This window comes from Eptesicus fuscus, chromosome 6 (genome assembly GCF_027574615.1).
Source record: "Eptesicus fuscus isolate TK198812 chromosome 6, DD_ASM_mEF_20220401, whole genome shotgun sequence".
Classification (NCBI taxonomy): Eukaryota; Metazoa; Chordata; class Mammalia; order Chiroptera; family Vespertilionidae; genus Eptesicus; species Eptesicus fuscus.
This window is the reverse complement of record NC_072478.1, coordinates 78,449,753-78,476,372: the sequence shown is the minus strand read 5'-3', so window position 1 is coordinate 78,476,372 and position 26,620 is coordinate 78,449,753. Positions and strand designations below refer to the sequence as shown.

Sequence of the window (26,620 nt, the reverse complement as noted above, 5' to 3'; positions counted from 1 at the left end):
TAATAGTTTTTTTAAGCTATATTTTTAAATGGTACTGTCCCCTAACGGTATATAGTCTAAATTGGCACTTTATCTTTTCTCCCCAAGTACCTTGCTGCATAGGGATGCTTTCAGAGGCTCTTATCCTAATATATAAAAAGCCAGGGGCTGTCACGACCTAAAGGACCAGATGGATGACCAAACAGCAGGCTGCGTGGGGCAATGAGGCCAGCAGGGGGGTTAGTGAAGGATGACCAAACGACTGAACAGCAGGCTGTGTGGGACTACCAGGCTGGCAGGGGGGTTAGTGAGGGACGACCAAAAGACTGAACAGCAGGCTGCGTGGGCAACCAGGCCAGCAAAGGGGGCAGTTGAGGAGCTGGGGGCGATCAGGCAGGCAGGCAGGTGAGTAGTTAGGAGCCAGTGGTCCCGACTGCCAGTTTAGGCCTGATCCCCTGGAAATCCCCCGAGGGGTCCCAGATTGTAGAGGGTGCAGGCTGGGCTGAGGAGAGCCCCCCCCCCCACCATGCACGAATTTTGTGCACTGGGCTTCTAGTCTCTAATAAAGAAGTTGGGTGAATAAGCCCAGCAGTGTTGCCATAGAGCAACCCTAGGCAAATTGGCTGATGAAAGTTTTATGTACATCTAGATCCCTAGATCCCTACTGCAGCAATCACACAGCATCCCCAAATGGTTCTGGGAAGAGACCTGGCTTCACTTCAGTGTTGAAGGGCACATTTTCTAACACCAAATAAATCAGACTATACCCTTTAGGAATCAGCTGTAAGAAGAGTTCAGCTATCTGATATACAAGTGTTTATGGAGAAAATTAGAGGGGGGAGGGAGATGGGGAGATGGAGAGGAAGATATTACTGGACAGCATAACACAACCTGCTTTGGGGAGCAGATAGGCAGCTGGAATCTAAAAAGAAGCTGCTAGAATATAGCATAGAAATAGCATATATGTGATTTCTATAGTTACCCCAATTTTAAGGAGGATACTAAACAGGAAATGAGGGTAACAGTGTAGACATGTTTTATCTAGATAATTTAGAGAGCAAGACAAAAATAAAGGGATTCTTAACTGCCTGAAAGGCCAACTATATACAAAGAATTGTTCAATCAAGAGAATGAATTCTCGTAGCAAACTAAAAGGTTCTATTCTATGCCCAGTCTTACATAATTTTCTAAACATCAGATTGAATAAAGGAGAAAAGATACTTAATTAAGAGAGAGAGAGAGAGAGAGAGAGAGAGAGAGAGCGCGCGCGAGCGAGCGCGAGCGCGCGCGAAGCCATTATAATATTAGGAATAATGCCTGCAGCAATCCTGACAGGACAGAACATTAGACCGAATCTAAGAAGTATGTACTGGGCGACTGTCAAAACCACAAAGAGAGCCAAACAACAACTGCACCTACACAGACAAGAATGGAGTGGAGGGGACTGAACAGCAGCACCTCTGGAGGGAAAACCCTGGGCTGCCTGTGAGCTTGGTGAAATTACAAACTGAAGTCACTGCCCAAAAAGCTAAAACCAACCTGAGATACACAGGTGGAGCCTCCTTCTGGAAGCCTTGGCTGCTCTACTCCATCTGCCTCTCCTCTGGCGCAGGTGTTCAGTAAGGGCTGGTTAAGTGGTCAGCGTTCAGAGAAGAGGCAGGATGAAGAGAGCCTCTGAAAGGCCTGAGGAGTTATCTAGATAAGGGCTGTCTAACAGAAATACAATGTGAGTTACATAAAAATTTTAAAAATTTCCAGTAGCCACATTTTAAAAAGGTGAAGATTAGCAAAAATAATGTTTTATTTAATCCCAAGATACTACTTTTCACATGTAATCAGTATAAAAAGTTAATGCAAGTTTTACATTATTTTTCCTTACCACATCTTCAATATCTAGAGGGAAGGACTCCTTCTGTAGGGGAAAACTCTAAGAAAACATAAGTGACAATTCAGGGATGTTCTACAGAAGGGATTTATACACCTGAGTGAGAATCATAGATTCTGTGAGGAAAAGAATCACTCACTGAGGTGTAGAAATGGACCCAATTCCCTGGAAAGGACAGAAAACCTGGCTTCCAAATGGGAGAACCTAGAGGGAAAAGGAAAACAATGTGAGAAGTACCAGGTAAGAGTATTAAAACCCTTTGCACTCGCTTGCTTTTTTCTCGATTCCTTTATTCTAATGCTAACCGTGTCGAGTCACACTCGACATCCGAGTGCAAAAGGTTAAGTCACTGGAAAATGGCCACAAACAGGATCTAATAAAGCTGCAAGAAACAAACCTGCCCTGTCTTTCCTCTTTCATGAAGTGTTTATGGCTGCATAGCAAGCTACCTGAAAACCAGGCATTCCATATCTAAGAAGTATATACTTACATTCAAGATTGGGAGGTACTGTATAATAATGTTTGGTCTTGGCCTGGATTCCTGGGAGAAAACTTCTAAATCTTTGAGATTTCATTAGTCTTGGTATTCATCATTGGCCCTGATAGTTTATGCTGATGAGGTAACTCCTGGTGGGGGCCCTAGATAAGTAATGCTAATGGATGACTGAGGATTGAGGCAGACCACCATGACAACCAAGTGATTAGAGGATTGGGACATTCAGGAGAGCCCAAGCTTCAGGGAAGCAAGGGAAACTGGAGATTGAGTTCAATTAAATCACAGTTCTATCAATCATGCCTACATAATGAAACCCTAATAAAAATTCTGGCCACTGAAACTCAGTGGAGCTTCCTAGTTGGCAAGCCATCAATGTGTCAGGAGGGTGAGGTGCTCCGATTCCATGGAGAAAACTGTCTGAGACTGTTAAAGAGAAAGCCACAGGCCCAAAATGGCAGCACTAGTACTAAAAGACCATGATACCAAACCCAGACTTTAAATGCAGTTTCAACCTCTCCCAGAAACATAATCCTAATCAACCAGTCTGTGTTTTCTGGTCAACATCAATGAGGTAATCAGTCACATGGGCCCTTCTCCATAACGCCCCAGCCCCCGTGCACAGGAAGAAGTGGCAATCTGTTTTTGGGTTCTCTTTCACCAAGAAATAATCCTTTCTTTTCCTTTGTTAATATTCCCCTGCCCCACTCTCCCTTCTATAAAACCTTCCATTTTGTACAACTCTTAGAATGCCCTTCTAGTTGCTAGATGGGATGCTTCCTGACTCATGAATCTCTTAATAAAGCCATTAGATTTTCAAATCTACTTGGTTGAATTTTGTGTGTTTTCTTTTTCTTTTTTTTTTTAAATATATTTTATTGATTTTTTACAGAGAGGAAGAGAGAGGGATAGAGAGTTAGAAACATCGATGAGAGAGAAACATCGATCAGCTGCCTCTTGCACTAGGGGATGTGCCTGCAACCAAGGTACATGCCCTTGACCGGAATCGAACCTGGGACCCCTCAGTCCGCAGGCCGACGCTCTATCCACTGAGCTAAACCGGTTTCGGCTCGTGTGTTTTCTTAACAAGGCCTTTTCACACTTCACCCTATGTGAAGTTTTAGAAGTTTTCTCTTCATTTGGCTGGTCCCAATTTGTATCATAATAAAATGTAATCATAAGTAGTATAGCACTACTCTGAATTCTATGAGTTGTTCTAGCAAATTATTGAAACTGAAATAGGCCATGGGAACCCTCCAAATTTATAGCCAGTTAGAAGTGCAGGTGGGCTGGGGACCCCCAAACTTGCAGCTGTGGTAACTCCAGGTGGTAAGCAACAGAACTGTACTGTAGTATTTTAGGAAAACAAACATCTGACAGAATTCTCAGTGGCTACAGAATCTTTCCTTTCCTGCCAGAGGCCTATCACCACCAGTCCTACCCAACTTTCACATAGCACTCTTACTTCTAAACCCCCAGGAAAAATGGCAAATCTCCCATCAAATCAAAGTTGGCTCCTTTTAAGAGGGAACTAATGGAAAGAAAGGAAGAAGCCAAGAAGTTATCAAAACAATAACAATGAAGTATTTTACCTTTGCTTAAAACAAGTTCGGGCGTTTTATTATAAAAGTAGTGTGGGGAGGAGAAGCCTTGTCACTGAAGAATAAAGTTCTGCCCTGAGTCAGGAAATTGAGGCTTCTACAACACTTTAAATGCTCATTTTCTTTTCATGTACATATGCAATTATATATCCTAATGTCTCTATCACCATGGATGTAATTAACTGTTTGCAGAAGGTGCTACAAAGCCTTTGGTTATGACTCAAGCAATGAAAAGCCATTTAATACATATATCTGTGTGGGGGATAAGGAGGTGGAGGGCACAGAGAGGGGAGAGAGGTGAGAAAGGGGTCAGAACTGAGTTGTGAAAGGGAACACCTAACTCTAAACTCCAAGGTGCCCTTGGTAAATGATGTTCAGAATGAAATGAAAAGTACAAGCAAGCATGGACGAAAATCCTGAAAGCAAGGTCTCCAAGGCCACCAGGTCCACCTAAAGCTCCCCATGGGAATGAGGCTGTCCACTCAGCCAATAAGCTCAAGTGGCATAGCCCTCATTGTTGGATGGATACAACCCAGGTAGCATTAAGATAAGTTATTTAACTCTAAGCTCAAGTTTCCTCACCTGAGAAATGTTGTGGAAAGTACACTGCAGTTGCATATGGTACACAGTAGGGTGCTCAGAGAGTGCCAGCTCTGAGACTGAGGATGACAAGGCAGGCCCAAAGGGCCCTCAAACTGCAGTACAGACAAGGGCTTCCCGCTGAGGTTCAGCTAACACACAGAGCCCCCTATTCATGCCATTACTGGTACCTGTTACCCAAGGCCTTGGGCTGGTAGTGTCCTTGCTTCCTACTTCACAGGCATACTTTCTAATATGTAGGCTACTTACAGAGGTTGGCTTTCTGAAGACAATCTTTATACATTTGGAGGTTATACCTCAAGCTGTCATGTAACTATTGTGAACAAGATTATGCTTAATGGAGACAGAAAATGCAAGTCTTCCCATTTTAATTCCAAATGCCAGAATCACTACCTTAAATAGCAGACTGACCTATGTATTATGTACATAATTAATTCATAATGTTCAAAGAAAACTAGATGTAAAATTAGCAATGCATTTAATGTGATTACTGATGTTTTCCTTGGAATATTTTTATGGTATTAACCTGGCCTAATGTCACTATAAATCCAAACGTACAAGAGATAAATTTTACATAAAAGCCCCATTTTCTGTTCTTACATAACAACTAACTTACCAAATGGTCTATGAAATATCTTTTCCAAATAATAGACATTTTACATTAAGGTTACAAAAACAAATAACTTGGATATATGCTTACTATGTGTCAAATTTTTTAAAGAAAGTAATAATGACTAAATTAAACAATAACATTATTTCAGTTAGCAAAAGGTAAGAGCAACCCTAACTTACCTGAAAACTAAATAGCAATTCACTCCTCTTTCTTATCACTCTACAAACCAACCACTTACATACATATTTCTACTATTCAAACATATCTAATTAGCAGCATTGTTAAGGGTCAGTGCCTTCAATTTTCAAACAAGATGACTGGCTGAGTCTGTGTCTCAGGTAAAGTGTTAAGCACCTGACATACATCTTCTCTTTTAGATCTTAAAATAATTCCAAGATAGGTATTATTAGCATCCTCATTTTACAGACAAGAAATTAGAATTTGGGGTGGGGTAGTGGGGTAGGGTGGTTATTTGCCAGGATGCAAACCCAGACCGTGTGACTCTTGAGCTCTGTCTTCTAACCACTACTCCCTTCTATTGTGTCTTGTGAGTTGAGTCATGTCATAATCTACCTTTATTAGCATAACATTAAATAGAAATGTTAAGTTTCCAGGACAGGAATTATCTATATTTAATCATGTACATAATCAATGTAACTGACCAAAATAGTAGTTGTAGACAGATGTTAAGTAGTAATGATCTTATACATATTGTATACTAGGTGAGCCCCTAAAATTTTTAGCTGATTAAATAATGTGACTAAAAAAAAAAAAAAAAAAAAAATCACCACATTCCATCAAGTTACTTACAATTAATAAAACTGCTAATAGACTTACCTCAATCAATTTGTTGGCATGTTCACGGAAAACTTGGGCATACTCTTTAACTTCTTTCTCATTTCCATTCTTTGCAGCTTCAATCAACACTAAAAGTGGAACGTTGGTTTCCAGGAATGAATCTGACACATGGTCCATGACAGCTTTGCGAAGCTAATAATTAAATTGTAAAAATTTGATTTTTAACAAGAAGTTATATTGCTTATTTCTCTTGTACTTTTAAATCTAATTGAAGCTTATGATAGCTTCCCTGCACTTATGTGAGGACCCTCCCCCCACAATGTGATCCATTCGGTTATATAATCTGCAACATAGGAAACATGATTGTGGAGATAAAGGTTTACACCAAGCATGTCAAACTCACAGCCCATGGACCGCATGCAGCTCACATTTAATATTTTTTTTCAGACCAGCCAATATAATGTAGGAAACCTTTTAATAAAAATTTCATAACTTAATTTTTACAATATCTTGCTATACATAATTATTAATAACAAACTACAACTTTCGCTAATGACTGATTGGTATAATTGTGTTGCATTCATTTCCCTTACGCACAGGCGCACCGTTACTCTCCACTAATACTAGCAATGAATATTTTAGCTGCCGACTGCCATGTCATTAGTCTTGAACTGACTTGTTTGGTGTGTGCAACAGGAAATATTTCTCTTTCGGAGAACAAGAAAAATAGGTTTATTTACATTACGCTTATTAATTTGTGCAGTTATTCAGTGTCTGGTAAGTTAATGTTCAAGAAAAAATTAATTTTTATTAAAATGTTCTATTATTTTATGTTAACGATCACTCATTTATTTCAGCCCTTTGTATTCAGCATGTCTCTATCGAAATAAACCTATGTTTCTATGAAAATGAAGCTTTTTTTTTTGTGTGTGTGGCCCACATAAACTTAAACCTTGTTTATTTGGCCCGTGTTAGCCTTTGAGTTTGACATGCTTGGTTTACACTACAGTTACAACATTCCAGCAATAGAATCTCAGTTTTCAACATTATTTTTTTTTCTCTTGGGCATTACAAAGCTTATATCTTAAAGGAATAATATAAAACTAAACAAGGAGCAGCTCTGAGTTAAATTGGCACATAGTCTTGGGATATAGGTATTAGCCTAAATGGCTAAATAAAAATGAGAGGGAAAATATACTTCCTGGTTTATCTGAACAGGATTAACTTACTGAACCTTAAAACTGAAAGGTCATCCACCCTGGCCAGGTAGTTCAGTTGGTTGGAGTGTCATCCCATACACTGAAATGTTGCGGGTTCCATTCCCAGTCAGGGCACAGGTTTTAGGTTTGAGCCCCAGTCGGGGTGCATACGGGAGGCAACCAATCAATATTTCTCTTTCACATCGATGTATCCTCCTTCCTCTCTCTCAAGTCAGTAAAAACATACCCTCAAGTGAGGAAATAAAAAATAATAATAAGTAAAATAAAATAAAATAAAATAAACGGAAAGGTCATCTTATAACCATTTCTGATACTTGGTCAAAAAGAAAATAAAGATACAGCCCATCTCTAATTTTGCATTATATCAGACATGACAATAAAATGTCCCTCCACTAAGTATGGAAATTGTATTACTACTACCACTCTTTAAGTTTTGATACATTGTTTTATAAATTCAACTTCGGAGATTAAAAATTGTGGTAGAGCCCTAGCCTGTTTGGCTCAGTGGCTAGAGCATATAGACCTGTGGACTGAAGGGTCCCAGGTTTGATTCCGGTCAAGGGCATATATGCCCGGGGTGCAGGCTCAGTCCCCAGTAGGGAGCGTGTAGGAGCCAGCCAATAAATGATTCTTTCTCATCACTGATGTTTCTATCTCTCTCCCCCTCTCCCTTACTCTCTGAAATCAATAAAAATATATTTTTAAAAAATAATGATAATGATAGTAATAAAAAAATGGCGGCAGAGTAAGTGAGTGCTGCACGGACATGCTCCCAGGAACAAACTGGTATTACAATTAAAATGCAGAAAAACTTCCTGAATAATCAGCGGAAAACTTGCAGTAGAGAACCCTGACACCCGAGGACTGAAAAGTAAAGACCACATACAGACTGGTAGGAGGGGTGGAGGCACCAAAGGGCTGGCCGGGCACCCACAGACAGGAACTGAAGTCCCAGAGAGATATCTCAGCTATTGGGGGGGTGGGGGGGGGGGAAGGAGAGGTACCACTGAGAACTCTGGGATCTAATCCCCAAGCTGGGCCCCCCAGCAGAGAGCACCAATACTGAGGAGGGTACCCATATAACATCTGGCTGTGAAAAGCAGTGGGGTGTTGTCTGTTAGGGAGTAACAGCTAAAAATTCAGGAACCCTCTTAAAGGGCCAACACACAAAATTTCCTGTAGAGCACCCACTTTGTGCTCTGGCAGAGGGAGGGTAAAGTGGACTGGAGCTGTGAGAGCACAGAGGCCAGGACTGGGGACATGGGAAATAGAGCTAAGAAGGCAGACACCCCAAGTTTCCTGGGCTGAGTCATTCCCTCACACAGCAGAAGACATCTTTCCCACATAGACATCTGCTTTGCCTGGGGGGAAAACAGTTGACAAACCCTATTGGAAAACACCTTGCCCTGAGGCCACTTAAGAGATTAAAAGTAACAATTAGCCTCCAGGCAGGAGCAACTGTGCCACCCTGTTGGAGAAAAAAACCTCTCACCATACCTCGAGGCTTTGAGTCTTTGCCTGATCTAATTGGTCAGAAATAGCCTTTAACACTGTCCTGCACTAGAGATTGAGAGGTGTAGAGGATTTACCTAAAACACTGTCACAAACCCAAACAGACAACAAAATGAGGAAACAAAAGAAACAACCCCCAAATGAAAGAACTAGAGAATTCTCCAAAAGAAGAGATAAATGAAGCAGAGATAAGAAACTTATCTGAAACAGGGCTCAGAGTTCAGAATAATGATGGTAAAGATGCTCAACAGCATGAAAAAAGATATAGTAACTATGAAAAAAGAACAGTCTGAGATAAAGAATGACATAACACAGTAGATTGGAAGGAATACACAGTAGGTTAGGGGAAGCTGAGGATCGAATCAGTGAATAAGAAGACAAAGTTGAAAATATCACTCAATCAGAAAACCAAAAAGAAAAAAACAATTAAAAAACAGGAAGACAGCTTAAGGGAGCTGTGGGACAATGTGAAACGTAACAATATTAGAATAGCAGGTGTGCCAGAGAGGCAGAAAGGAATAGAGAAGGTGTTTGACAATATAATGGCAGAAAACTTCCCTAACCTGGTAAAGAAAAAAATCACCCAAGTTCAGGAGGCACAGAGAACCCCAAACAAGAACAACTCAAACAGGCCTACACCCAGTCACATCATAATTAAAATGCCAAAAATTAAAGACAAAGAATCTTAAAGGCAGCAAGAAAAAAGAAAACTGTTACCTACAAAGGAGTTCCCATAAGGCTGACACCTGGTTTCTCATTAGAAACACTACAGGCCAGAAGGGAATGGCATGAAGTACTCAAGGTAATGGAAAGGAAGACTCTGAGACCAAGATTACTATATCCAACAAGGCTATCATTCAAAATAGACAGTCAAATAAAGAACTTCCTAGTCAAAAAAAGTCTAAAGGAGTACATCACCACCAAGCCAGGATTACAAGAAATGCTAAAGGGATTGCTGTAATGAGAAGAAGAAACAGAGAGAAACCTAGCCATACGGAATTAAAATGGCAATAAATAAGTACCTATCAATAATAACCCTAAATGTAAGTGGACTAAATGCTCCAATCAAAAGGCGTAGGGTAGCTGAATGGATAAAAAACATGACCCAACTACCGTACTTTCCAGCGTATAAGACGACTAGGCGTATAAGATTTTCCTGGATTAAAAAGTCGTTTTATACCGGAAAATATGGTATATTGGACTATATTGATGGGATTAGATATAATGGATTAGATATATTGGACTACTGTATTTTCCGGCGTATAAGATGACTTTTTAACCCAGGAAAATCTTATACGCCCAGTCGTCTTATACGCCAGAAAATACGGTATATGCTATCTATAAGAGACCCACCTCAAAACAAAAGACACACACAGGTTGAGAGTGAAGAGATGGGAAAAAATTTTCTATGCAAATGGAAAAGAAAGAAAAGCTGGAGTAGCAATATTCATATCCAACAAAATAGACTTTAAAAATGAAGGCCATCACAAGAGACAACAAAGGACACTACATAATATTAAAGAGGTTGATCCAACAAGAGGATATAAGCCTGGCAAACATATATGCACCCAAATATATTAAAAAAAAAAAACTTCTAGAGGACTTTAACACCCCTCTGACTTCACTGGATAGATCTTCCAGGCAAAAACTTAACAAGGAAACAGAGACTCTAAAGAACACACTGGATCAGATGGATTTAATTTACATTTATAGAACACCAGAGGCCCGGTACATGAAAATTCATGCACTGGAGGGGGGTCCCTCAGCCTGGCCTGTCCCCTCTCACAGTTCGGGAGCCCTCAGGGGCAGGAGGCAACCCGACGATCAGGGGAAGGCGATATCCCATCACACCTCTGCTGCTGCCACTGCCGGCAGCACAAGCCTCGGCCAGCCCTGGTTACCTGAGCCTCGGGCAGTTCTGGGTGGCTGGGCAGCCACCATCTGAGGCTTGCCTGTGCCTTGGGCCAGCCCTGGGCGGCTGGGGGGCTGTCGCCCCGGCGGGGCTGATGGGACTGGGCACTGCCATCTTGTGACTATGGGTGCTGCCATCTTTGAGGGCGGGGCAGTCAATTAACATTTTCCCTCGTTATTGGCTGTGGGCGCTGCCATCTTTGAGGGTGGGATAGTCAATTAGCATATTCCCTCTTTATTATAGGATTTCACCCCAATGCAACAGAATATGCATTCTTCTCAAGTGCACATGGATCATTCACAAAGATAGACCACATGTTACAAAACAAGTCTCTACAAGTTCAAGAAGATTGAAATCATATCAAGCATCTTCTATAAATTCAACCTTACCATTTTAAAGAGTAAAAGTTAATTTGATTCCAAAATGTTAATGGAATTATTTAACTTTAAGTAAGAAGTTCTTTCCTCTATACCCACCGTATGTATCCTGGAAATACATCTCCACCAAGGATCTAAAGAAACTGTGAGTATGTAATCAGAATGGGGCAAGTCAGAAAATAACTGCAATTTGTCTTTACTAATATGTGAGTATCATGAGATCCTTCAGGGTATTTTCAGTCCCCAAGTCATTTTAAATTGATTTTCTTATTTGTACATCCTTTTCACACTAGAGCTAATTTATGCAGTCCATCCCAGTGGGACCATATTAGTCCAGGTCCCCGAGACATTTGATTAGCCATTTAGAAGCTTATGAGCAACAAAACAGACAGAGATAGTCAGTTTCCTGTGAAAAGCAATTCTTAACCCTAATAAAATGTGAGCAGGACCAGTATTTATTGAGATTTTAACAAAAACTACAAAATTGAGAATTTGGGAAAGCAATCGGTATTTTCTTTAGCTTACCTGTCTACGCAGGTCCCTGGTCTTCTTGGTCATTTTATCTATTGCAGAGTTGAGTGCATCACTTCTTTCTTTACGCCCAGCCTGGAAAAGAAAGAAAGAAATGCACCTTTTAGTGATTCACAAAAAATTTAATGATAGCCAATAGCTATTTATGTTCAAATTAACATTGAAAAAACAGTCAACATTTTTTAGCCCAAAGTTAGAAAATACACTGGGGGGAAGAAGGGGGAGGGAACAGAGGGGATCATTTGGCTTTGTTCATAAAAACATAATCTTACAACTCTTAGGCTCCAGATCATCTGATGATGGAAAGTGAGGGAGTTTTATCAAAATAAGAAAAACCAAGGAACAAGACAAGACTGTCACTTAAAAGTTCCACTTGAAAAATTAAATTTGTATTTTAATTCAAGGTTCAGCATACACAAATTTCATTAACAAACCAGCTCTTATTGAAATGCAAGGTAGAACAGGTTACATCTGATTTTGATGAACTCTGAGATTTGAAAAATGTCAAAATATTAAAGTTGGCACCCAGCACTAAAACAACTTGAAAAAACAATTTTAAAACTAAGATGTACCATGGTGGGTCAAGTTAATAATGAATATTATGGAACTTGAACAAGAATGTTTTGTGAGATTATTTCAGCCATATTTTTTCTTAATTCGAGGTTAAGCTTAATGCAGTTGTATTGCACAGAATCAAAATATATGGTAATAGAAAGAAAAAGGACAAAGGCAATTATCCTAGATAGGGCTAGCCATGTGCTTAGAAATATTTAATAAGACATCTGCGAGGTTAAACTATGAAGTATATCAAAAGTTTTTCCTTACAAAAATCCCATCCAAAAAATGTGGCTCTTTCTGTAAAACATAGTAATCACAGGAGAGAGACAAACAGGCAAAGGAATTTAACCCAGTGTTCTACCTTTGGGTGCCCTCAAGACATTCTGGTATATATATGTCATTAGTACATAAATAACAGCAGATGACTGGTTGGGAATGAGGAAACATGGTTTTATTTTCTGAGTGCATTTTTATGTATGTTTGTTACTCGCTTTCTCTCATCCCCCATCTGTTAAGTGGGAACAATGACACTTGTCCCTCTGCCCCCATTTCTAATGGACTGCTGGAATATTGGGGGATATAGGTTAGCAGAGGACAAAAAGAAGACTTAAAAGTTGAAATATAAGTGATAAATTGATATGGTCACTATGAAATCTAAACAGGGTCACATTCCTTTCCTTTCCCCCCAGTATTCCTGTGTTGCCAATAAAATTAAGTAGTCCACTAATATTAATGGGTAAAAAAATAAGAGTTTCAACAAAACTGATTTGGTGCTCACTTTAGCAACACATATATTAAAATTAGAACAATACAGAAAAGATTAGCATGGCCTATGAACAAGGATGAAACAAATTCATCAAGCATTCCATATTTAAAACAAAACAAAAGTGATTCAGATATGAGAATTTCTACCTGCAGGAATAAACCGTGATTTATTCATAGCTATTAGTAAGAAAAGAATGTGACAAGTATAATTAATTACTGATAATCTCAAAGATCAAATACCAGGATCTCAGAGAAAGATGTCTAAAATTTAATTAAAAAACAAAAAACTGGCAATGTAGCAGGATACAAAATCAACACCTAAAAATCTATGGCTTTTTAAAAAATATATATCTTTATAGATTTCAGAGAGGTAAGGAGAGGGAGAGATAGAAACATCAATGATGAGAGTGAATCATTTACTGGTGGCTTCCTGCACGCCCCCTACTGGGGATCAAGTCCACAACCCTAGCATGTGCCCTTGACCAGAATCAAATCTGGGACACTTCAGTCTGCAGGCAGATGCTCTATCCACTGAGCCAAGTTAGCTAGGGCTCAATGGCTTTTTTATACACCAACTAGAGGCCCGGTGCACGAATTCATGCACAGATGGGGTCCAGCCGGCCCGCCCTGATGGGGGCCAATCAAGCCAGGCTGGTTGGGGGCAGCGGGGAGACACAGGAGGTTGGCTGGCCGGCCCCGCCTCCAATCAGGGTGGAGGTGGCTGATTGGGGACAGGAACAGATGGGGGGAGGGGCTACAGGAGGTTGGCAGGCCGGCCCCAGCCCCAATCCAGCCGCAGGGAGGGGCAGCCCCCCAATCGGGCTGGTTGGCCCGGCCGCAGTGCACATCATAGCGACTGGTCATTCTGACGTTCTGGTTGCTTGGCTTTCATATAGATAATGAATTCTCAGAAAGAGAAACTAAAACAATCCCATTTATCACTGCAACAAAAATATTAAGATACTTAGGAATAAATTTAACCAAGAAGGCAAAAGACTGTATTCAGAAAATTACAGGACATTGAAAAAAGAGGTAGAAGAAGATGTAATTAAGTGGAAGAATATACTGTGTTCATGGATTGGTAGAACCAACATTAAAATGGCCATTCTACCCAAGGCAATCTAGAGACTCAATGCAATCCCTATTAAAATACCAATGATATATTTCATAGAGCTATAACAAATACTCCAAAAATTTATATAGAATAAAAAAAAAAGACCTCGAATAGCTGCAGCAATTTTGAGAAAGAAAAACAAAGTTGGAGGAATCACAATACCAGATTACAAGTTATACTGCAAAGCCACCGTAATCAAAACAGCCTGGTACTGGCACAAGAAGAGACATATAGATCAACGGAACAGAACAGAGAACCCAGTAATCGACCCAAGCCATTACGCTCAATTAATATTTGACAAAAGAGGCAAGAGCATACAATGGAGTCAAGAAAGTCTCTTCAAAAAATGGTGTTGGGATAATTGGACAGATACATGCAAAAAAAATTAAACTAGACCACCAACTTACACCATACACAAGAATAAACTAGAAATGGATAAAAGATTTAAAAGTTGTGAAACCATACAAGTCCTAGAAGAAACCATAGGCAGAAAAATCTCAGACATCTCTCACAGCAGTACGTTTACAGATACATCTCCTAAGGCCGTGGTCGGCAAACTGCGGCTCGCGAGCCACATGCGGCTCTTTGGTCCCTTGAGTGTGGCTCTTCCACAAAATACCACAGCCTGGGCGAGTCTATTTTGAAGAAGTGGCGTTAGAAAAAGTTTAAAAAATTTGGCTCTCAAAAGAAATTTCAATCGTTGTGTTGTACTGTTGATATTTGGCTCTGTTGACTAATGAGTTTGCCGACCACTGTCCTAAGGTATAAGAAACTAAGGAGAATTTTTAAAAATGGGACTGCATCAAAATAAGTTTCCTTAAAAAATTAAATATGGATCTGCCATTTGACCCAGTAATCCCACTTCTAGGAATATATCCTAAGAAACATGAAGCACCAATCAGAAAGAATGTATGCAATCCTGTGTTCATAGCAGGACAATTTACAATAACTAAGATCTGGAAATAGCCCAAGTGCCCATCAGTAGGTGAATGGAGAGAAAAATATGTGGTACATTAATACCATGGAATACTATGCAGCAGTAAAAAAGAAGAATCTCTTACCCTTTGGAGGGGCCTGGAGAATATCATGCTAAGTGAAATAAGCCAGTCAGAGAAAGACAAGTATCACATGATCACACTCATATGTGAAATCTAAGTAACAAAATAAACTGATGGAGTGGATGCAGAGATACGGAAGCATGGAACAGAGTACGGAATCTCAGAGGGAAGGGGGGGGGGGGGGCGCTAGTCAACCAAAACCTTGTATGCATATATGCATAGCCCATGGACACAGACAATAGGGTGCTATAGGCATGGGAGAGGGGGGGGGGGGGGGCCAGGGCAGGCTGGAGGGGGTTAATGGGGGGGGGGGGCAGAAAGGGGAACATATGTAATACTTTCAACAATAAATAATTTTTAAAAAAATTAAGTGGGGTGGGGGAACCCACCACTTCAATTAAAAAAACAACTGACCTCCTAATTAATGTTTTAATCAAGAAAGTCTCAGTATATTCCTTAAGTACTCATGCACTCCAAGAAAATTCCTCTATATAAACCCAGTAAAGTCTGTCATTGTTTCTAGCCATGGGTTTTTTTTTTGTGTGTGTGTGGTGGTTTTTTTATATTTGTAACAGATCATTTATTAAAAAAAAAAATTATCAGAAACCCAAGGTTGGGTTCAGTAACCTCAAATGCCCAGAAATTTCCTCAATTTGGGTGGAAGGATTTCCTCTGAAAGTTATATAAAAGCAAATCCTTAAAATTGACTTTTGAGGGAATTATAGTCACACAACAAAATTCACTTTAAGATGCAACACACATCATGAATCTGTTAATTCTTTGTCTAACTACCCTAAAAAATCAATTTGTTTTTCTTGTTACTGAAGGAAATAAGAGGTTTATGCCTCATGAATGAGGAGGGGGCAGATCAGAAGCATTTATTTACTGAAGCTTTTAGGTTATACTAGAGTCAGACCATCTTTTAACTCAAAGCATCCAATCATTTAAAATATAATCAGCATGAGTATATATGCATACACACACTTATGATGAACCTGATGAAAGCAGAAAGCTGGTTGATTTATAAAATAAAATTTTACTTCTCTTTTGACATTAGCTCTGTTAGGGTTTTTTATTTCTAGTTTTAGGTAGGCCAAAAGTAAAGTTGCTCAATGAATCTTTAAAATAACTGACTTTCAGCTCCCACCTAATTAAGAGACTATTCCACTGAGCAGAGAGACCACCTATGTTCACTCAATTTTGATATGAATGTCCCTGCTAAGCAGTGAGGAAAGGGCTTGCTAAGAAAAAGATAAGGCATGTTTGAGGTTTTAACATAAAGCTCCTCTGCAAGTAAATATCAGCTGAGCTGAAGAGAGGCAAAGGTTATTAGCTGCGACAACCTCTAGCAACAGTTCTTGTAGAGATATGAAAGAGCTTTCAAAACTCATCTTTAACAGAAACTTAAAGAAGCTACTCCCCCTTCCTTCATCGTATGTGGACAGACTTCTATTTATTTAGGCACACTCTTTACTGGGCACCTACTCTGCATCCACTGGAGTGGGCAGTACCAGTCATAATCCTTCTTTCAGGGGGCTTATAATCTGAGATAAAATAATTTAGAGTAACACCTAATTTAGCAATACTCTGTATCATGCTGGGCCTCACAGGAGTTCTACATGACATAATAGTGGGTCAAAGGAATAAGTAAAAGTTATGCAGAAGGTTACATTTAAGTTAGGCATTGATTTTTAAAAATTATTAACTAGAATTTCATGGAGGATTTTATCAATTTTGGAGGTAACATCCGAAAGAACAAGCCTTTTTTTTTCTTCAAAAGAACTGCCCCATTTCAGAAAGAGTAAGCATTCTCCCATAACAAACTCATAACCACTCAGACCTTTGCCACAGATAATACCAGGTCTCACTGCTGTGGCTGGCATGTATGTCCACTAATTCCTCACCCATAACCTAATCCTCCTTTGAAGGCCCTGACTCCACTCCAACCCTTCCCTCTGGGAAGGGATAAAATAAGCAACAGTCAGGAAGGGACGAAATATGTCCCTAGCATAGCTGGTGGCATCTCAAGCTGCATTTTAGTCCCTAGAAATAATGTGACAAAGGTTCCCAGGTGAGTCTACGGAAGAATAATCAACCTAAGCACAACATAAATTCAATGCTTCCAGGGAAAAATACACTGTGAAAACGTCCACAGCACTTCCAGAGAAGGAACATACTATATGCTAAAGGATCTACATGGTCCCTTCAGGGAGGACTCTTCTGCCAAAGACTTCCTTCTCTTCTTATTCTGCACTCTCCCTGTTGGAGCCCAGACATTACCATTACTTCAACGACTATGGTCACTCTTGCCATCTTCCATGCCATGATATGTCTACTGCATTTTAATTCTTCAGACATGCCATGCTCTCCCTCACCAACCTGGATTATTCTTCCCACACTTCTTCTAATTCCTATCCTATCTCTAGGTGAGATATCATGCTTCCTCTAGCCACCTGCAACTCTGAGTTCAAGTTAAATGCCCCTCTGGAGTGCTCCCATAGCACCTTACACTTACCTTCACAGCCATTTTCAAATCATACCTGTCCCTCTCCCATTGGACATGAATGAAATGAGAAACTAGTGACCAATTAAAGACATGTTTAAAAGTCATAGGATTTAATGTGTGAGCTATGTGGCAAATGATCAGTCTCCTGATTTCATGTTATTAGTGAAAAGATAAGGCTTTTCAAATAACCCCCAATACTGCTTTCTATCTTCATTTTCATCTAAAGCAAGGCTGGAGAGAGTACCAGAGAATCCAGGGTTTTAACCCTGAAACATTTAAAGACTATTTAAAAGAAAACAAGAAGGTGTGATTAACTCAAGAGGAAGGTCTAATTAGATACAATGCCTCCATCAGCCACCAGAAATTAAACAAAATTTAAAAAATAAGAACCATGGCATTCCACAAGACCCAAGTCAGAAAGGGCATCTGAAGTGCCCTCTATCCCACCCCTAAGACAATGAGAGAAAGGAATGAAACAGCATCATCAAGTACAAAAGGGGAGTAGAGCCTTTAAGTAAAACAGGAGTGAGGAAGTGATATCTAAGGTGCTATTGGAAGGCTTCAGAAGAATGTGGAGCTATAATATTAAAAATACACTCAAGAAAAATGCTTGAAAACCAAAGGAGACTAGCATCTATCTTCATGAGTACAACTAAAATAAAAGGTTGGTGTGAACTGGGCAACACATTCTCATGCAATAAACATTTGGTGAGCTTCCGGGTTGAAGATGGCTGCCGACGGGAAGGCAGACTGCAAGATAGTGCGTGAGTGAGAGAACTAAAGGGGAGTGTGTGGTCGCACAGGGAGTGTTTATTTGTGAATTGAGGGACAGCTATACTCCAAGGGACTGTTGGGGATTGCCAGACGGGGTTCCCCTGACCGGCAGCCTCCACTGCTGCTGAATCCCTCCCGGAGCAACCAGCTCTGACACAGAGACCGCGCTATCTTGAAGGGGAGAGTGGATGTTATCGGAAGCCTAAAAATCCTGGGAATCTACAACACCACCACCCAGTGAACAGCTGCAAACCCAGGAACACCAGTCCCCAAGCAGCAGTGTGAACATGCAGATTCAGAGGAGCTCTGCACCTTCTCACGGAAATGTCAGATTTCACCTAGCAAAAGAGAGAGAACTACATAACCAGACATCCAGAGAAGAGAGATCATGGGGAGACAAAGAAACAGACTGCATATGAAAGAAAAGGAGGCCAGAAAAGGAATTAAACGAAATGGAGGCAAGCAACCTGTCAGAGAAAGAATTCAGAGTAATGGTCATAAGGTGGATGAAAAGAATGGAAGACAAATCTGACAATATGTGTAAGAACCAAGAGGAAATGAAGAAGAACCAAGAAGAAATGGGAAATGGCATCGCTGCTATAAAGAACTCAATAGAAAGCATCAACAGTAGACTAGAAGAAGCAGAGGACCGCATCAGTGAGCTAGAAAACAAGGTAGGAAAAAATACCCAAGCAGAGCAGCTTCTAGAAAAAAAAAAAATTTAATAAGCAGGAAGAGAGCCTAAGGGAAGTTTGGGACAACACAAAACAAAACAACATCCGCATAATGGGGGTACCAGAAGGAGAGGAAACTGAGCAAGGAATAGAAAACCTGTTTGAAGAAATAATGACAGAAAACTTACCTGATATAGGGAAGAAAAAAACTCACACAAATCCAAGAACCTCACAGAGTCCCAAACAAAATGAACCCCAAAAGACCGACACCAAGGCACATTATAATTAAATTGGCAAACACCAACGACAAAGTAAGAATCTTAAAAGCGGCCAGACACAGACAGAAAGATACATACAAAGGAACCCCCATCAGACTAGCAACTGATTTCTCAACAGAAACTCATCAGGCCAGAAGGGAATGGAATGAAATATACAAAGTCATGCAAAGGAAGGGTCTGAATCCAAGAATACTGTACCCAGCAAGGCTATCAATCAAAATTGAGGGTGAAATGAGGAGCTTCACAGACAAAAAGGGATTAAGGTAGTTTATTACCACCAAACCAGCAATGCAAGAAATGCTAAAGGGTCTGCTATAAAAAGAAGAAATAGGAAGCAAAGAAGGAACACAGGAGTAAAGAATAAAAATTGGGACAAACAAGTACCTATCAATAATAACTTTAAATGTAAATGGATTAAATGTCCCAATAAAAAGGCATAGGGTTGCTGAGTGGATAAGAAAACATGACCCATATATCTGCTGTCTACAGGAAACCTACCTAAGAAAAAAGAACTCACACAGACTGATGGTGAAGGGATGGAAAAAGGTTTTTCAGGCGAATGGAAATGAAAAAAAAAAAAAAAAAAAAAAGCTGGGTTAGCAATACTTATATCTGACAAATTAGATCTCAAAATGAAGGACATAAAAAGAGATAAGGAAGGCCACTTCATACTGAAACCGGTTTGGCTCAGTGGATAGAGCGTCGGCATGTGGACTGAAGGGTCCCGGGTTCGATTCCAGTCAAGGGCATTTACCTTGGTTGCAGGCACATCCCGAGTGGGGGATGTGCAGGAGGCAGCTGATTGACGTTTCTCTCTCATCAATGTTTCTAACTCTCTATCCCTCTCCCTTCCTCTCTGTAAAAAAAATCAATAAAATATATTTAAAAAAAAAAAGGAAGGCCACTTCATAATATTAAAGGGAGCAATCCAACAAAAAGAAATAACTCTGGTAAACATATACGCACCCAATACAGGAACACCCAAATACATAAAAAAAACTTCTAGAGGATATCAAGGGAGAAATTGACAGCAATACAATCATAGTTGGGGACTTTAATACCCCACTATCACCATTGGAAAAATCCTCTAAACAAAAAATCAGCAAAGAAACATCAATCTTAAATGACTCACTAGATCAGATGGAATTAATTGACATCTTCAGATCATTTCACCCCAAAGCCACAGAATAAACATTCTTCTCAAGTGCACATGGGTCATTTTCAAAGATAGATCATATATTGGGTCACAGGCAAAGTCTCTTCAAATTCAAGAAGATAGAAATCATATCAAGCATCTTCTCAGATCACAATGGCATAAAACTAGAAATCAACTACAATAAAAACAATACAAAAAAATCAAACACATGGAGACTAAACAGCATGCTATTAAACAATGACTGGGTTACCAGAGAGATCAAGGAAGAAATAAAAAACATCATGGCAACAAATGACAATGAAAACACAACAATCCAAAATCTACGGAACACAGCAAAAGCAGTCTTGAGAGGGAAGTTCATAGCTCTACACGCCTACTGCAAAAAAAAAAACACACAAGAAACAATGGTAATAAACTACCTAACCCTACAACTCAAAGAGTTAGAAAGAGAGCAACAAGAAAAGCCCAGTGTAAGCAGAAGGAAGGAAATAATAAAGATCAGAGCAGAGATAAACGACATAGAGACAAAAAAAAATACAAAAGATCAACAAAACCAAGAGCTGGTTCTTTGAAAGGATAAACAAGATTGATGAACCTCTAGCCAGGCTCACCAAGAAGCAAAGAGAGAGGACCCAAATAAATAAAATCAGAAATGAAAGAGGAGAAATAACAACAGACCCCACCGAAATACAAGGGATTGTTAAAAAAAACTATGAACAACTCTATTCCAACAAACTGGACAACCTGGAGGAAATGGACATATTCCTAGAAAAATATAACCTTCCAAAACTCAATCAGGAAGAATATAAACATCTCAATAGGTCAATAACTATGGAAGAAATTGAAGCAGTCATCAAATAGCTTCCAGCTAACAAAAGCACGGGGCCAGGTGGCTTCACAGGAGAGTTTTGACAAACATTCAAGGAAGAACTAAAACCTATCCTCCTCAGACTATTCCAAAAAATTCAAGAGGAAGGAACACTTTCAAGCTCCTTCTATGAAGCCAGCATCACCCTAATACCAAAACCAGTTAAAGACAACACAATGAAAGAGAATTACAGGCCAATATACCTCATGAACATAGATGCCAAAATCCTCAACAAAATTCTAGTAAATCGGATCCAGCAGTACATCAGAAAGATCATACACCATGACCAAGTAGGATTTATCCCAGGGATGCAAGGATGGTACAATATCCACAAATCAATAAATGTGATACATCACATAAACAAATTGAGAGATAAAAACCACATAGTCATATCAATTGATGCAGAAAAAGCATTTGACAAAATCCAACACCCTTTCTTGATAAAAACTTTCAACAAGGTGGGAATAGAAGGATCATACCTCAACATAATAAAAGCCATATATGACAAACCAACAGCCAACATCATACTCAATGGGCAAAAACTAAAACAATTTCCCCTAAGAACAGGAACAAGACAGGGATGCCCATTCTCACCACTCTTGTTCAACATAATACTGGAAGTATTAGCCATTGCAATTAGACAAGAAGAAGAAATAAAAGGCATCCAAATTGGAAAAGAAGAAGTAAAACTGTCCTTATTCGCAGATGACATGATATTGTACGTAAAAAACCCGAAAGACTCCATCAAAAAACTATTAGAGTTAATAAATGAATTCGACAAAGTAGCAGGATACAAAATTAACGCCAAGAAATCTATGGCATTTCTATACACCAATAGTGAACTTACAGAAAGAGAGACTAAAAAAGCAATCCCACTTACCATCGCACCAAAAAAATTAAGATACCTAGGAATTAACTTAACTAAGGAGGTAATAGACCTGTACGCGGAAAACTACAGGACACTGAAAAAAAAGATAGAGGAAGACATAAACAGACGGAAGAATATATCATGTTCATGGATTGGTAGAATTGACATCATCAAAATGTCCATACTACCCAAAGCAATCTATAGATTCAATACACTCGCCATTAAAATACCAACAGCATATTTCACAGACCTAGAAAGAACTCTCCAAAAATTCATCTGGAATAGAAAAGACCCTGAATAGCTGCAGCAATCCTAAGAAAGAACAACAAAGTAGGTGGGATCTCAATACCAGATTTCAAGCTGTATTACAAAGCGACTGTTCTCAAAACAGGCTGGTACAGGCACAAGAACAGACATATAGACCAATGGAACAGAATAGAGAACCCAGAAATCGACCCAAACCACTATGCTCAATTAATATTTGACAAAGGAGGCAATAACATACAATTGAGTCAAGAAAGTCTCTTCAATAAATGGTGTTGGGAAAATTGGACAGATACATGCAAAAAAATTAAACTAGACCACCAACTTACACCATACACAAAAATAAACTCAAAATGGATCAAGGACTTAAACATAATACAGGAAACCATAAAAATACTAGAGGAATCCACAGGCAGCAAAATCTCAGACATATGCCGAAGCAATTTCTTCACCGATACCACTCCTAGGGCAATGGAAACTAAAGAGAAAATAAACAAATGGGACTACATCAAAATAAAAAGCTTTTGCACATCAAAAGAAACCACCAACAAGACAACAAGAAAGTCCACTGTATGGGAGAACATATTTGCCAATGTTATCACCAATAAAGCTTTAATCTCCCACATTTACAGGGAACTCATACAACTTAATAAAAGGAAGATAAATGATCCAATAAAAAAAATGGGCAACTGACCTAAATAGATACTTTTCGAAAGAAGACAGAAGGAAGGCCAAGAGACATGTGAAAACATGCTCAAAGTCACTAATTATCGGAGAGATGCAAATCAAAACCATAATGCGGTACCATCTCCCACCTGTCAGAATGACTATCATCAACAAATCAACAAATGACAAGTGCTGGCAAGGATGTGGAGAAAAAGGAACCCTAGTGCACTGCTGATAGGAATGCAGATTGGTGCAGCCACTGTGGAGAACAGTATGACGTTTCCTCAAAAAACTAAAAATGGAACTCCCGTTTGACCCAGTGATCCCACTCCTGGGAATATATCCGAAGAAACTAGAAACACCAATCAGAAAGGATATATGCACCCCTATGTTCATAGCAGCACAATTCACCATAGCTAAGATCTGGAAACAGCCTAAGTGCCCATCATCAGATGAGTGGATTAAAAAACTGTGGTACATCTACACAATGGAATACTACGTTGCTTTAAAAAAGAAGGAATTCTTACCATTTGCAGCAGCATGGATGGAATTGGACAGCATTATGTTAAGTGAAATAAGCCAGTCAATGAAAGAAAAATACCACATGATCTCACTCATTTATGGAAAATAAAGAACATTATAACCTAATGAACAAAAAGATAGATATAGAGGCAGTAAAGCGTCGAACAGACTGTCAAATTACAGCCGGAAGGCTGGGGAGTGTTGCGGGGGGGTGGGGGGGGGGCAGGGTAAGAGATCAACCGAAGGACTTGTATGTAGGCACATAAGCATAACCAATGGATACAAGACACTGGGGGGGAGGGGATTGGTGGGATGAGGGCATGCGACAGGGGGTAGGGGAGGCTGGGGGAAGGTCAATGGGGAAAAAAAATGAGATATATGTACTACTATGTGTAATACTTTAAACAATAAAAAAATAAAATAAAGAAAAAGAAAATAAATAAATTGTTTAAAAAAACAAATTTGGTGAATAACATGATTAGCAATTTGACCATGGTTGGTCTACCTGGCCCACACATGGCTGATGGGCTCTGCATAAGCTAAATATGTGATAAGAGTCACTGGGAGCTTTACCCAAAGACTAAAGTAGCTCAATATTAGAATAGAATGGTTTTATATGCCTGCATTCCTAAATTCCTTTCCAAGAGTACCTTCTCCTTCAGTTGCAAAAGACGTAAGTTTCTAGTTTGCCTAATGTTACCTATTTCATCCTAAAAATTTAATAAAAAAATGGTAGGGAATGCTAATACTACAGACACCCCACTTTCCTTCTCTTCCCCTCAACAGAGAACAAAAGCTTAGAAAGGAGTTTTACTGGTTTGCCTGGGTATTTTCTCAGATGACAGTCAGCCTTGCATACCACCTTTACATTTTTCTCAAATCTAAATGTCCTATCAGTTATAATAATAAGCTTAGGTATTTTCAGCTCTGGCCACAGACACATGCTAGAATATGGCTTCTGACATATTCCACCATGGCATAACTATACCAGGTCCAGTTACATGGCTGCTATAGCACAGAACTACAATGAACTGAAACACAATGAATCAAATATGGCACCTTTGCATCAAATTCTGGGATCTCAGAATGAGCATGTAAACCAGGCGTCCTCAAACTACGGCCCGCGGGCCACATGTGGGTGTTTTTGCTGTTTTGTTTTTTTACTTCAAAATAAGATATGTGCAGTGTGCATAGGAATTTGTTCATAGTTTTTTTTTAAACTATAGTCCGGCCCTCCAACGGTCTGAGGGACAATGACTGGCCCCCTGTTTAAAAAGTTTGAGGACCCCTGAACTATTCCTTTTTCTTTCAGAGGGAGGGGTGGGGGAGGAGAGGCAAAAATATCCATGATTAAGAACAGTTAGAGAGCCAATATTAAAAGGTTTCTGGCACAAATTGAAGCATGTAGCTGAGATATTCCAATCCCTTTGAGACAATAGGTTTCTTCTTCTTTTATTTTTTTGTTAATCCTCACTAGAGGATATTTTTCCCATTGATTTTTAGGGAGAGTGGAAGGGGGGAAGGGGGGAGGGAGAGAAAGAGAGAGACACTGATGTGAGAAAGACACATCCATTGGCTGCCTCCCATACACACCCCGACTGGGGCTGGGATCGAACCTGCAATCCAGGTATCTGCCCTTGACTGAGACTCTTCAATGAGTGGGTCAACACTGTAACCACTGAGACACACTGGCCAGGGCAGGTTTCTTTCTTCTTAAAGAAAGATAGTAATTGCCCTGGCCAGTGTGGCTCAGTTGGTTGGGTGTTGTCTCACTCACCGAAAGGTTGTCAGTTTAATTCCCAGTCAGGGCACATGCCCAGGTTTCGGGCTCAATCCCTGGAAGGGCGAGTGCATGAGGCAGCCGATTGATGTTTCATTCTCTCTCTCCATCTCCCTTCCTCTCTCTCTAAAATTCAATAAGTATTTTTTTAAAGATAGTAATCATCAACTTGTTAAATAGCTGCTATGCATAATAAGTTGGGAAGTTCTCAAAAGCACAAACAGGTATATACTAGTAAAACAAATAGGTATACAAACTAAATATATGAAGGTCATAGAATAAGACTATAATTTTGAACTTACTAATAACTCAGAAAGAAAAAAAAAACAAAACTGCGGGGATATTTAAGAAGGATTTTCAAATGCTCAGTTAACTGGTAAAATTGGGCTAAGGTTTATGAAAAGCCTAAGAACTCTTGGTTTCTATGTTAATTTCTAAAAAACAAGTTTTCTAAAGGGCTCAGATCCTCTTTGCCCTACTTAAGATAATGGGTTAAACATAACAGGGAACCCTGGTTTACAGAAGATTCTACAACATCTTATGTTCACCAACTGGTGCCGGATCTTTGACATAATGTGGCAAGTGTGAGTTTGTTCTAATATTGAAAAAGCTTCTCATCAGTTTAGCCAGAATACAGAGCAAAAAACATAAAACCTTTCAAAGACAATGACTAACTTAAATAAACATATATAAAATATTTGGCAAAGTTAATTTATTTAATAAGGAAAAATGCCTTAAAAATCTTTAAGAAAATGACAAATTTTAGGAGTGGGGTGTGGAATGAGCAAATGAACTGCAGTCTGCAGAAAAGAACAAAAATGACAATATACCTATATACAAAATGATGGTCAACTTCACTCATAATTAAAGAGGAACAAATCAAAGAGAGCATTTTACACCTACTGGATTCCCAAATATTTTAAAAGTTTGCTGGCTTCTAATATGGTGTTGGGGGGGAGGGGGAGAGTGTGGGTGGCTAGTACATACTATAGGAAGTAAAAATAGTTTAAAATTTTTTTGGAAGGCAATGTGGCAATGTCTATCAATTTTAAAAATACCCCATAACACAGCAATTTTATGGTTAGGAACTTATATCAATATAAACTTGCCTAAGAATGCAAAGACATTAAAAAGATATTCATTTTACACTGTATACAAAAGCTAAAAGTCTCAAAACAAACTACATATCCGTAAGTTACAGTATAGCCATATAAGGAGAAAACTGCAGGCTTGGATACAAACACACTT

General features: G+C 39.4%; 1 protein-coding gene and 1 non-coding gene across 3 annotated transcripts in view; one reads left to right on the top strand and one right to left on the bottom strand.

Annotated features, from left to right (window-relative positions):
• CTNNA1 (catenin alpha 1) overlaps positions 1-26,620 on the bottom strand; it is a 202,031-nt gene that overhangs the window by 38,456 nt on the left and 136,955 nt on the right. For both annotated transcript variants that reach the window (XM_054717899.1, XM_008141738.3), the window contains exons 8-9: positions 11,516-11,596; positions 6,009-6,161 (exon numbers count right to left, since the gene is read on the bottom strand). In XM_054717899.1, the coding sequence (XP_054573874.1) occupies positions 6,009-6,161; positions 11,516-11,596 (234 nt within the window). The remainder of the gene's footprint in view (positions 1-6,008; positions 6,162-11,515; positions 11,597-26,620) is intronic.
• On the top strand, positions 12,850-12,954 carry LOC114233509 (U6 spliceosomal RNA). Its single transcript, XR_003619654.1, has one exon. It is a non-coding gene; the product is annotated as a U6 spliceosomal RNA (small nuclear RNA).